At 39.8% G+C, this 13,949-nt stretch overlaps 1 protein-coding gene across 2 annotated transcripts in view; it reads left to right on the forward strand.

The window, feature by feature from the left end:
• The window catches only part of STXBP6 (syntaxin binding protein 6), a 235,926-nt gene that overhangs the window by 181,587 nt on the left and 40,390 nt on the right, over positions 1-13,949 (forward strand). The window contains exons 3-4 of one of the 2 annotated variants that reach the window (XM_004421154.3): positions 4,416-4,546; positions 5,488-5,653. In XM_004421154.3, the coding sequence (XP_004421211.1) occupies positions 4,416-4,546; positions 5,488-5,653 (297 nt within the window). The remainder of the gene's footprint in view (positions 1-4,415; positions 4,547-5,487; positions 5,654-13,949) is intronic. The other variant, XM_087423180.1, reaches the window with a different exon arrangement.

Genomic DNA, 13,949 nt, shown 5'->3' on the forward strand with positions numbered 1-13,949 from the left:
AATAGCATTTGTGTGTTAATTGTATTTTTTACAGTTTTCTATTTAATGTGGGCAGAGCTGTGTATCTATTTATGGCTTTAATATGTATTTTTTTCACTAACTTATTTAAGTAAAAAAGAGAAATAGTAAGGAAAAACAGTTCGGGATATTGTCAAAATCGCAACAGTGGTATCATTTTTAGAACAAAATGATTCAATTAATCCTTATTTAATGAGCATCCCACACCCAATAAAATGTGGCATTTGACGTTGCAGCAAAAAGCTATAGTGGAAAGAGCAGTGGGCTCCAAGCTCATTGTGTGAGTTATAGTTTTTCATTCATTAACAGTATTCCTTTGGCAAGTCAGCTCTTCCTGTGCCTCAGTTTCCTTGTCTATAAGTATAATGGGGGATAGTAGGAATAACCCTGCCTCTATCTCAGACGTGTTGTCAAGTGCAAGACAAAAAAAACAGAAGCTATATAAAAAAGATTTTTAAAAATTTTAAATGCTGTGGAAAATGTGATTTGTTATCATGTCGTTTAGGCTCCTGTATCACAGGCGGGTAAGGGGTAGCTTAAAAGATCCATGTGGGGGTTTATCCATATCTTCATGTTTTAGGACTAGATAGACATAATAGCAATCTGGTTTTGTTCTTCACAAATATGTCAGAGAAGCAAATGTTGAATATTTTATCCAGGTTTGAAATGGACCTGTTTTGCAATGAACAGTGTTCAGTGAAAGAAAGAACATGGGGAGGGAACCTACTTGGATAAATGATCACAGAAGTTTTTTTCTATGGAGTTGACATGTACGCTGAAATCTGAATAGTGAACACCAGATAACCGTAAAACCATAAAAAATGTGGGGGAGAGGAGTATTTCTGTGATGGGAACAGCATTTGCAAAGAGTAGAAAGAGGTTGCTGTTTCCCAGGAGCAAAAGATGCCTGAAGCTTGGTGGACCAAAGCGGGGAGAGTGAAAGGAGATGAGAACAGAGAGGTCCTCAGGGGCCAGATCCTCTAGGGCCCTGCAGGTCATGGTGAGGAGCTTGGGTGTTACTCTAAAGGCTTTGGGATGCCATTGAGGAGTTTTTAAAAGATGGTTCAGTCTTCTATGTTTAAGTTTGAATGGCCAAGCTGGTCAGAGAAGCCAGTTTAGGGGAAATCATAGAAGTCCAGGGGAGGGCTAATGGTGTGTTGCCTGGAATATGGCTACTTCACGAAGCCTCCCTGACCCTCCCCAGCTCTGTCTTGGTCCCTAAAGCTGCCTCCCTCCCATCGCCCCTCCAACACCTCAGATGACTCCTATGTCATTTATCCTATTAAGCCTTAATACTGTTTTGCATCATTTTTATCTGCCCCCACCACCTAAGGTCTTGTTTCAGAACCACATCTTATTCAATCTTTGAATTGCCCACAAAACTTATTCTGTGTCTTCCTTCTAATTAATGTTCCATAAATATTTGTAAAATGAGTAAATACACAAGTTTAGTGATCTCAGGAGTCAGTGTGCCTCAGAATCACGTGGGGAGATTTAAAATATGGATGCCAGGGCCGCAACCACAGAGATTCTGGTTCACAGTGTTTGGTATATTTGTTGTTAAACTCCCAGTGATTCTGACATGTGGTTGGAGTGGACAACCAGGGGACTGGGCTGATTCTGGGTAGTCTGCAGTATTTCCTGGAAGTATGCCACCCTACCCCTTAAATGCCTTCATATTTACCTTTTCCTCCTGAATTTGAAGGCATGACAGAAGTGCCCTGGTTATTGGCTATGGAGTCTATTGTGTGGGGGAGCTGGACCTACAGCACTAGGATATTCTGCTCCAGGTCATTGGGTTGCATTTTTCAGAGTGTGCTATCAATTAACTTTCTTTTGGAAGGAGAAGGTAAATTACTGTTTTTCACTAGACATCTGGAATTTGGTTATTTTTTATCTGTGATGGTAAACAGCAAAACAAGGGAAGGGTTAAAACATGGCTCTTTCAAGCACAGAACTCAGAAAGTCAGGCAATGGTGTGTTTGTGCGAGTGATTTGATTTCAGAAGGGGAAAGTCTTTATTTAACTCTATATAATGTGTATATAATAATATAATTTTTAGGCACCTGCTTCAAAATAGAAACTGGGATGTTGGAGATAATAACAATAAACAAAAATTAAACCAAACCGGGCTCAGTGCCCAGGAAAACTACCCAGATTCCAAGAACTGGGCAAGGAATAAATTCATGGGGGAAAAAGGCAGGAATGGATGGAGTTGTAACTGCCTGCATTAAAAGGTCCGCTCTGCAGTAGGGTCGCAGTGGAGCAATTCCCTGGGACATCTGTCGTGTGGGTGGGGTTCCTGCCCTTCTTATGTCAGTGGCAAACTTCCAATGGAACTTGCCTCCTAAAATGTCAATCCTAAACATGCCAATAATTACAGCGATCCTGCATTGTGTTTGAGCTTTTATAATGCTGTAAAACTACTTGGAAATAAATGGATCCGAAGTAAAAACAGGAACTCACAACAACTTTAAAGTTAGAAAGAAAACCTTCATGTTGCCCAGGATGCCTAAATGTCGAGTGATTTACATAAACAAAGGAGGAAATCCTCTTTGTGTGTTTAGGGGTGTGTATCTAATACAGGAACCCGTGTTTTCCTGTTATTGAAAAGCATTCTTTAATCTTTTAAGCACACTTTAGGACTTGCATATATTCCAGGTGTGTTGTTTCCTTTAATATTAAAACACAAGGGCAGAGCATGACTATCAGAGAAACCTATTAGATCTCCCTTTTGTGTCATAGGAGACACATGAAATGAATGAAATTAAGTGGATAGACAGAGCCCTGGGCAGACTGGTAAGATTGCCTGAATTTAGTTAGGGGAATAGTTGTTCCTAATGGGACTTAACAGGCTTATACGTGGAGCTGTAGGCCAGACAGGCCGTTTGTGAATAGAAGACTATAAAATTTCCTCTGATCGTGGGTATTAAGGGGATGATGACTTTTTAACCATGAAAGTAAATATAATTGGTATGAAATGTTCAGAAGCTTTTAGCCAAATAGAACTGAAATAATGGATAATAAACTTAAGTATTATTTGAAATTAAAAAAAAAAAATGTTTGCTAAATTCTGGTTAGGAGGAAAGGGAGAAGATTATACTGAGATCATAAAAACAGTCTTCAGTCCTGGAACCCTAGAGTTCTCATCAGACCAAATGGCAGGGTGCCCACATTTCCTTCCCCTCTTGGTCCTGCTCTCCTGCTTTAAGGAGCCCTGGCACTGAAACCTCAGTGAACTCTGGTATGCATGAAGGAGACTCTTCCTACCACCAACCATGATTGGAGTCGGGGCTTTCTGTCCTTCATCCCTCAAGGATTCTCTTTGCCATCTGTTGAGCATCTGCATAGTTACTTTGAAAATGTGGGATCTGTGGAGTGATTTGATACAAAGAAAGAATATGCCACAGATGCCCAGTCTTATTAGGATTGCATTCATTACGACAAGTAGTGCTTTCCACCTTTCCTAGTCCCTTAAATAGCATTGTTTCTATTAAATCTTACAGTTCCTACAGCCAGGGCTCAGAAGGAGCTTTTAGGAAAGCTCTTTTTAAACACTTAATTCCTCCCTACCCTTGAGGCTCTAAGTCACGAAGTAAGCAGACAGAGAAATGTCCAGAGTGGCTCTCTCCTGGTGGCTGGTGCTTGACGTCTGTCTGAGAGGAGACACTGTACATCCTCAGCATGGAAGGTGGTGAAGGTAGAGCCAGGCTGGGAGGAGGAGCTGTCCTGGTCCTGCAGGTGCAGTGACCTCCGGAATTCATGCGGGGGGGCACCCAGAATGCCAGATACAGTCGTAATCAGACACAGACTAGATACAAACTGGATTATATTTTAAAGCCAGATGGTTCTGTTTTTTTTGTTTGTTTTTTTTTTTTTTTTGGAATGAGGTATTACTCCTTATCACGGAAGCCTGAAATATTTATACTTGACTGTAAAATTAGAAACATGCATTGCAATTCCCTAGGGAAGCCAGTAACCTCCACTTTTAAAATTCAGCCTTTCCCACTGACTCCTACCTGATGCCGGTCAGCCCTGTGTGTTTCTTTCCCTGCGGTTGGTCATTGTGCACTTGTAGCCTCCATGAAACGTGCTTGGTGTTACTTGGTTAAGTCACGTTCAGTTTGAATGGATGAAGACATAAATGAAGAAGCCCTTACGATTATAATTATATTGTAACTGCTAGAGAGTGGGGATTATAACTTCTGTTTCTTTTGAGTTCACCCCTCACCAAAGGCACACATATTCATTCTCTCTCTATATATATATATATATTTTTTTTTCCTCTCTCTCTCTCTCATTGTGCATATGCATGTGGGTATAAGATAGAAACACCACTGGGTGAGGAAACAAACCAACCTGCACGCCCGCTAATCTGAGTGGTCTTTTCTTGGCAGTGACAAACAAGAAACCCACACAGGCGTCCATCACGAAGGTCAAACAGTTTGAAGGCTCCACGTCGTTCGTGCGGAGATCACAGTGGATGCTGGAGCAGCTTCGCCAGGTTAATGGCATCGACCCTAATCGAGTGAGTGAACTGTCCGGTGTTGAGCGGAGCAGTCTCTTTACCCCATGACTCGCTCACTGACCTTGGAGGTGGTGGTAATTGTCTGTGTCATTTTTCACAAAGCTGTTTCTCTATTTCAGTTATGTGACTACGACTTTCTGATTTCTGTGCCCTTCTTAGGGGGAATTATAAATCTTTTCATCATGTTTGATGCAGAAACCTAAGGGGATGCATACTGAAGAAATGCTACCTCTAGCAATAAGTTTATCAGCAAAGTGCAGAGAGCAGAGTTCAGATATGCCCATGGTTATCAATATGAGACTCCGTGTTCATTGAGGCTTCATTGATCTCCTAATGCCATCAATGATGAGGTTTATTTACCACAAAAAAATAATAATAATCAATGAATGGTATCTTAAAAATTATGTGTTAGGATTCTGTTAGATTTAGTATGAGAACTATTTTATGGTAGCATTATTTATTCAGAGCACATTCTCTTTTGCTCACACCCACTCACTACACGAAGCATCAATAATGAGGAAAGCTGAAATGTAAATTGTAACTATATGCTAAGATAATAAGGGAGAATCTTTTCCTACCAAAGATGAGGGGCAGGATTAATACGGTTCAGTGCTGAGAACCTGAAGGAATCCTTTTCCGAGTAATTGGAAAGGCAATAAGTCATCTGAATTCTGACACAAGTCAATGTGTAGTAGACTGTAGGGACTTCTGTGATACCAGCTTCCTAAGGACATCTGTAAATACTGTGAGATTTGGGGTTTGCTTGATAAACAGAGAAAGGTGTCCTTGCCATGCACCTGGGTGCTAATAAAGACGAGCCTTATGATTAGGACCAAAGGTTTGAAAGATGGTTTAGCCTTTATGAGTCTTTTGTTGGGGGTAGGCTGGAAGCAGCAGTTTTTATAGATTGAGATCAGTAGTTATTTCACTGTCTTTTCCAGGATTCTGCAGAGTTTGATTTGTTGTTTGAAAATGCTTTTGACCAGTGGGTAGCCAGCACAGCCTCAGAAAAATGCACCTTCTTCCAGATACTCCACCACACCTGCCAGAGGTACCTCACGGACAGGAAGCCAGAATTCATTAACTGCCAATCCAAAATCATGGGAGGTAAGTGGGCATTTGTGTGACTTGACTCATCCTGTTTCCTTAGACTCACTTGTACATAAAAACGTTAGGTGTTCTGCACCATAATTAAAGACAAAAAAAAAAAATAAAAAGACTCGAAGAGCTAGGCAGCATGAGAACCATTCTAGGGAGTTCATTGTATGCTAAATCTAGACACAGTGCTAAATCTAAACACAATGTTTTCACTCTTCTCCAAAAGCTGGTGTTTTTATAAGAATTATCCACTTAGCTAAGATGATTTGTACTATGAGAACAAACCTCTCTTAATTAGGAAAACCTTTCAGTTTGGTTTCTTTGCCACCATTTCTATAATTTCATTTCAGAACACTGTTTTCTGGATTGCTTCTTCCTATTATTTCTCAAGATATTTTACAAATATTAATATAAAAATTCTTATAGATGTAGACCCTTTCTTTCAAACAGCGATTAGTCTCATACTTATTCCTTGAATGGTGTCCAGAGCTGAGTTAGGACGAGTGCTGTAAGCCAGCCGAGGGATGAGTACCAGCATTGGCAACTGAAGGAGAAACATTTAGAGGATGCTTCACACATTTCTTTTAGGTGGCATTTCTTTTTAGGGAATTGAAACTGTGCTAAAAATATAAAAGCCTTGCCAATAACTCTGTGAGTTGAGGAAGAGTGTTTATATCAGTGGTCTTTTCTCTGGCCTGTTCTCCTGGTTTTGAAAGAAATCCTTTAAAAAATGCACCAACTTTATCTTAATCAAATGGCAGATGAAGGTCACATTAGAGACATTACATCTTCTCCTTGCCTGTATATATCTTCCATGATATATACATGAATATGAGGCAGAATCCGTTATTCTGTCCTAGCAACCGATGGGCTGCTGTCATTTTGCCATTAGTCTGCTGGACGTTGTATGGAGAAGACGCTGTCCAATACTTCGTTGTTACCCATTGAAGCATTAATGTTCCTCTTAAAGGTGAAGTTGCTTACATGATAAGAACCTTGAAAGGTCTTTCTTAAGCATTGATGCAGAGTCTTTTATTATATCTTCTCTATTTAGTCCTAGAAAAATATAAGAGGTGATGTGTGGTGCATTAGCCACATCCTGTGGTACAAAGATGAAAACAATTAGACATAGATGTTGAAAGGAAAGAGAATATCAAACACTAACCTCTTACTGTTTGGAAAATATAATGAGATCTAGCTTTCTAACATGTCTGTGCCACCAGTGCTGTTCAAATGAATCCTGCTTTGCAAGTCCAGCCTTAACAGACTTGGCAGAAGGTCAAAGCACACCAGGCTTAGGACCACATGGCTGTGTTTTCAGTGAGTGGAAAATTGGCCAGGAAATCCCAGCTTTCCCTCATTATTCATTAGGTAGGATTTTCTCTGCTATCCTGGAATCAGACTGTTTCTTGATCTGAAGTGCCTAGTATGAAACATTTTCGCGTCAGTATGGTCAGTAGCTTGCACGGCCAGCACTTAAGCAGAGTCCCCTCTAGAAATAATGTGACATTATGGATTTGAAATTTCTGTTGCCCTTGGAGATAGACTCCCCGGAAGCGTTCCACTTCTCCATGTTCCATCCTGAGAGCAGAGTGGCCAGAGGCAGAGGCAGTGCCGTAGGAACCACTACCTTTCCTCAGAATGGAAATGTGACGCTGAAGAGGGAGAGCCACAAACTCACTCCACTGTCCTTGCAAGGGACACGAGCCACCTCCTTCCTGCTGAGATTAGGGGAGCTTTGGTTGTTCTTTTCTTCCTCTTCTCCTAAGGGACTAAGCTAGGCAGTCCCTCTTCTCTGTTGCCTCTGAAGCTCTCATTTCTTCTCTCAGAACAGGTCCTTTCATTCGTTCATCCACTCTTGGTTCATCATCTAATTGTACACCGAGTAAGTGCTACATACCTACTACGTGCTAGTTGCTCGGCTACATCCTGGATATGGAGAATCATTCTGTAGTTGCTCCCTTACTAGACACTTATTTCCACCACCCAAATCCCAGATTGGCAGATCCCTAACAGCCCTTCTATATGCTCTTCGTTCCCTTCTTGAGTATCCTCAGACCTCCCCACACAGTCGCACCCAGCTGCTCTGTCAGTCATTGACCCAGTCCTTCAGCTGTCTTCCAGTGCCCTACAAACCCCAAATTATGCAGAGTTCAGACATGAATCCATATATCCAATGTTAAATTGTTGGTGTGTGTATTGGATAAAGCTAAAGATTAATTCTCTGTAGTAAGAAGAAGAAAAAATTAGACCAAGTGCCAGAATTGGCTCTACATTTTGTGACCATTGGTGTCTCTCATCTTCCTTCGACCTCAGTTTTCCCTGGTGTAACATGTGGAGGTTAGACTAGATGATATCTAAAATCCTTTTCAGTTCTATCATTTTGAGAATTTATAATTCCTAAGTTATAGCTTACTGTGGAGGTTAGCCACTTATTAATTTAAGAATCAAAACTTTGGTGTAGTTAAATATTGACTGGTCCCGATTCCTAAGGAAGGCAAAAAAGTTTGAATTAAGCACAATGTAATTTGTGGGAGCACATATGTGCTTAATGAGTGCAACCTGTCTTATTTAAATAGTTGCTTGTCCTTGGTAACAGTTGTACCAACACACCCTAGTTAATTAGCACACTGATTAGTCTTCCTTTCTGCCAGTTATTGTGATTTGGTGACTTAAAAATTATGTAATTCTTGGGTCACTACGTTCCAACCCCTTTAACTTTTGGGATACCTACCCCATCTTCAGCAGATGAGATCTGTTCCAACTTTCACAAATATCCTTTTGTCTGCCTTTATAGCGTGGGCCACAAGTTGTAGACATAATTGTTTTTTGTACTGTGAGATGTGATAGATTCTGCGATCTTAGAGAACTAACATTGATGTTGGTATGCTGCCCTGCACCAGGTTCTTTACATATTTTATCTCATTTCATTTTTACAGCAGCCTTTGGAAATACATTGTCTCCCTTTTACAGAGAAGGAAATGGGATCAGAGAGATTATTAAATAGCTTGCCAAGGTTCATATAGCTAGTAAGTGGCAGAGATGAGATTCAAACACAGGCCCTCTCCACTCTAAAAGCATCTTCCTCAGGGCCACTGAGCGCCCCAGTCCAGGGAACACCACTGATGTTGTCTTTGGTATGAATGGTGCCCCCTGGAGTTGTGCAGGAATTTTTGGAAATGTTTAATTCAGCACATTCCTTGGTATTAAAAAAGGGATATAAAAGAGGGCGAGAGATTATAGGTAGTTTCAACTTTTGTCTAGTTTTATCACAGATATATAATTAAGATGGTAACTCTTAAGCTTTTTTTTTTTTTTTGTCCTGAGAATGAACGATCATCAGGAAATAAAGGTCATCGAGGACCCTTAAAATCATCTTGCTTTTTGTTTTTGTTCATCTGAACTTCAGTATATTAAAGAGATGAACTGTCTTAGTGAATGGGGCATATGATGGAGCCCTGGCTACTCACTGGGCCTCTCAAATATTCTGCATCTGGTCCAACTCCATCATTAGGAAAACTGAGGCCCAGTGATTTTGAATGACTTTACCAAGGTCACAGGCCTGGAAGCAAGTCTGCCTGACTCCCACTGAACCATACTTTTTTTAATACCAGTTCAAATAAGATTATCATTTAAATATCTACAATTTCATGCAGTTCTTCTCTTGTATTTTAGTTGTATATATCCCATATGACCATGTTTTTCTTCTTTCCTTGGGGAAAGTCAGTTACACAGAAATGGATTCTTTAGCATGCTTGAAATTCTCTCCTCCAAACATATGTCCTTATCTCCAGAGGACAGACTGGGAAGCTTTGATCTTCTGATGTTGGTTACAGAATCCAGGAGACACGTGTGCAGTCTACAGGAGTGGGTGAAGGCCCTTGTAAATTGAAAGAGGGCAGGATGCTCTAAGCAAGTGTGAAGGGGGGAAGTGTTGGTTTCTTCTCATGCTCTGTCAGCATCTTTGCAGCCGTCTTCTCTTCTCTGGATGGTTGGAGGACCTGTAAGCTAGGACAAATTCCTCAAGCCTTGGTCTTTCCTAACCTCCACTCTACCTCTCTTTTAGTTCATTAAAGATCGGTAACCTTCAAAAATACAAAGCCATTCATTTAGTTACTAGGTCCCTAAGCTACCCAGCAACCCACAGAGATTGAAGGCAAAGGTGTGGAGTCAATCTGGCTCCTGAAATGTGACATGGCCTCATGGCATCATCAGAGGCGCTGAAAGTGAAGTCTTAGGTTCATATAGGTTATATTTACTTCTTCTGAGATGGTAGCATTTTTCTGTTTATTGCAAGCAGAGATGATGATATACTGTTACATGTGTAATAACACATTTGTACTTCAAAGATGCCTTGGAGGAGTTAATCACATGTGTATAACTTTAGACTCCGGAAGAGAGACTTGCTTTCAAATAATTCATTTCAAAGAAACATGTTCTGCTCCAAAGAATAGATTAGATAATGGGCGTGTCATATTAAGTCCAGATCCCAAGGGGGACTTTGTTGTTTTGATTTCTTCATTCTTCTTAGTAAAATGTAGGCAAATCCCACAAGGTCCCCCATCACTATTTTCTTTACACTGAACTTTTGTAGTGTTTACTGTTGGCCTATTTTTTTTTTTTTTTTTTTTACCTGAACTGTGAACTATGGAAATCTTTAGTAGTGTTGGCAACTTCTGTGTTAGAACCACGAAGTAGATTCTTTACAAATGTGTTTTCTTTTTTAATGTGTTGCAAATTATTTGCAGAAAAAAATATGATTTATCCTTCAAGAGGATGTTCTGTACAAACTGAAGCGTATCCTAGCATTTTTCTTGAACTCTAACCCCAAACACCCTTGGCTAACTCAATTACCTCTTACTCTTTCTCCTGTTTTATGGGTCATCCTTCAGTGGGCCCCACCTATATCATTTGTGTCCTGGTTGTGCACATTTCCTCATGATTCCACAGGCATTTACTTGGCACCGTCTGCCTGTTAGGCACTGAGCTAACTCTGGACATCCAACAATGAAGCAGACACCTTTGCCAATTTTACTTACCTTTCTGGGGCGACAAAAGATGTAAACAGATATAAAACAATGCGATAACACCAAGGTGATTGCCAAGCTGCGTTTTAAAGGATGGTTAGCCATTACCAGACAGACAAGGGCAGGATGAAATGAGCTCTCTCTCTCTTATTGCAAGTGTTCATCCAGACAGTTTCATTTCAATGTTAACTACATTCAGAATTCGGAATGTGGCAGATTGTTTTTCCACAAAGCAGGCTATTTTGAAGTGCCATATATTTTCATCATCATCAAAGGGTATTTCTTAAGCATTGCCTGTCTATGCACAGCCCTTCAGATGATGATATAAAGCCCAGACTTCTGAGCTCTATTAGAATTCCAGGGACACAGATGTCTCTGATGCCTCCTTCATAGCAGGCTGGCCCTCATTTGCCCCTGTGGATTGGTATGCTAAAGGGGCCAATGGCTTTACCCTGGAGTCCCTGGGGTAGAATCGACTTGCAGGATTCAAAGTGTGACTTTGTATTGTACTTTTCTTCCAAACAATGCAGGGTCATCCCTGAGTGAGGCTGCGAATATTTCAGCTTGTGAGAACCCCAGGCATGGGCTTGTGTAAGGTGAGGTAACAAATGAATTATAAAGAGAGCACACATGTGCATCCTAATAGGAAAAAAATACGATCGATATGGTCATTCTTAATCCCAATATATTAATATACTGCTTAAAGGGAATCTGTAGCATTTGCCATAACTTTTATATTTCTTCCTTGTGTTTTAATGTTTTCTGTCAATGAATAATGGCTTTGTGGCATGTGAACCTTACACTCTTATACATGCTTCAGCCAGGGACACATTATAATGAATTGCTTATTTCTCAAGAATAAATTCACGTGCAATTTTTCCGCTAGTACTCAAACTTTAATATACTTGGGGATGCGCACATACACATATATTTGATTATAATTCACATACCAAGTTAAATTGTATTAAAACCACCACATTACTGCTCCTTGATGCTGACATGTAGATGCAGAGCGGAGGAGGAGGCCAGGCTGCTTGGCTGATTCCCTGTTGTGAGAGAGCTGTGAAGTGTTTCTTATAGTTCTTTAAATCAAGAGGAATCCATGTCATAGTTCCTCTAGTGACTCTTTTCATTACCCTTGAAGAAATAACAAAGTAAAAAACTTCAGTTATCCTCCACCATGGTACAACAAGGTAAATGATTTATGAGGAACTTGCCCGAGATCCCACAGCTAATAAGGGAGAGAGCTAGTGCTTCAGTCAAGGCCTGTCCCTTATTCCCCATCCCATTCAATGAACACCATGACTTCCAAGTTCCCTTAATAAGCACAAGTCTTCTTTTCCTTGTATTGGTTCAACTAAGCAGAAGAGGAGATAACACCAATTTAACACGATATTTCTGAGGATCAAATTAAAAATTCTATTTGAAAGTCCTCTATAAATGACTGTTAATTATATTAATCATGTATACACACTTATCATGCACTCTTCCATCACTCCATCCTCTTCATTGCAGCCAACACTGCATGATAGAAAGCGTGATATTTCCTTAAAGACTCGCTTTATAGAAACTTTTTGGAGAAGGTAAGAAATTAAAAAGAGGAATCCAGAAAAATGCATCAATAAAAATAACAGTGCAGATATTTAAATTACACAATTGGAAAAGCCCAGTTCGAGGCACTTTTTGTTTTGGTTTTTGGGATCCCACCAGTGTAACTGCTGCATCAAACAAGTTTGATATTTATGGTGCTGTGTGAGCTACTGACATAACCATCTGACACCAGCCGAGCACTAATTGGAGCAGGACATTCTAGCAGGAACTATGAGATATTTCTGGATCTGAATCTTTAATGTATTTATTGTTTAAATTTTAAACATTGCCAGTCATTATGTTGGGTGGTTTATGTGCTTTCTCATATTTTCTGAGTCAGTCATTCAACCTTATCGTGTTCCCAGGAGGTGAATCAAAAGCAGATGCTTTTATTTTAAGTGAGAAAATTGAAGTAACCAAGGACTATTTCCTTAGGTTCCATCCAATTCCGTGCATGATATAAATGACTAGTAACTAAAGAAAAACTGGGTCACAGATGTGCTTTTCTCTTTTTCATTGCTCGTTGGCTGTAAGCTACACTGAAATGCATGCTGTGAAACTGCTAGTGGGTTATGGTTAGTCATCCTGAGCCAGCAGTGACTGCGTGCATTAAACACTTTTCAATCATATCTGCCCATCAAAATCTTGAACCAAACCAAGGCTACATAAGGGTACTTTCGAGGTATCATTTATTGGCTTGATGAGGATCTTGAACATATTTTGTCTATCCCATGGTTAAATAATTTGCAATAGATGAGAGCCATTCCTACTTTCAGAATCAACCAGAAGACATAACTGCACAACTGATACAGTGAAAAGAGCACAGGCTGGATTCACATACCTCTGCCTTTGAGGGCATCGCTCATTCACGCTGTAGCTTTCTCTAATTTTCTTAACTTACACTCAGCCTCTCCATGCTTTTCTGTATCATGGATAGTAACATATACCTTGAAGGAATTGTGTGGGGATTAAAATGAATTTTAAAATATTCAATCAAGTGGGATTTTTGCAAAGTGCCAGTACACATCTGAATAGTCTATTTAAAAAACTTGGAAATTGTAATATGCATATTCACAATATTACAAGATTCTTTTCCAAGATATTTATCAAAAGCCCTTTCTTATGAAAGAAACAAGAACATATTCTTGAGCTTTCTTAATCCCTGTTGGCATTGCAGAAAAATAGTAATTCCTTTGTTCCAAGTGGGAGTGAACTAAGCTATATTATAGACATTTCAAATGTCTGGAATGCTGAACTGTTTGCTCGGGTTTATAGAATGCTGAATGTGTTGCATTTCATGTTTGACATTTGTAGAGGACATATGTTACTGCTGATTTACCAAAACAACAATGTTGAAATTATATCGAGTGACACTGTGCCAGAGATCAGGGCACATCATCCAGATCTTCTCGTAGGAAAGAAAAAACCTAAATCATGGTTTCTGAACCTTACAAGAGAATAGAAATATTCTTTTTCCACCAACATATCTTCAGCCTCGAATATTTCTTTGAGTCCAGTTCTCTTTCCACAGCCAAAAGTAGAGATACATGAATCAGAGGTAAAATTGTTTAATATTGTTAGACATGAATTGATATCTCTGAAACAGACAGAAAAGGCATGCTGCACGATGTCCATCCTTTTAGATTTACAGAAAAGTACAATTCTTAAAAGAATTTGGGAGACATAAG

Source organism: Ceratotherium simum, chromosome 3 (assembly GCF_057802395.1).
Source record: "Ceratotherium simum simum isolate JZ-2026a chromosome 3, ASM5780239v1, whole genome shotgun sequence".
NCBI lineage: Eukaryota > Metazoa > Chordata > Mammalia > Perissodactyla > Rhinocerotidae > Ceratotherium > Ceratotherium simum.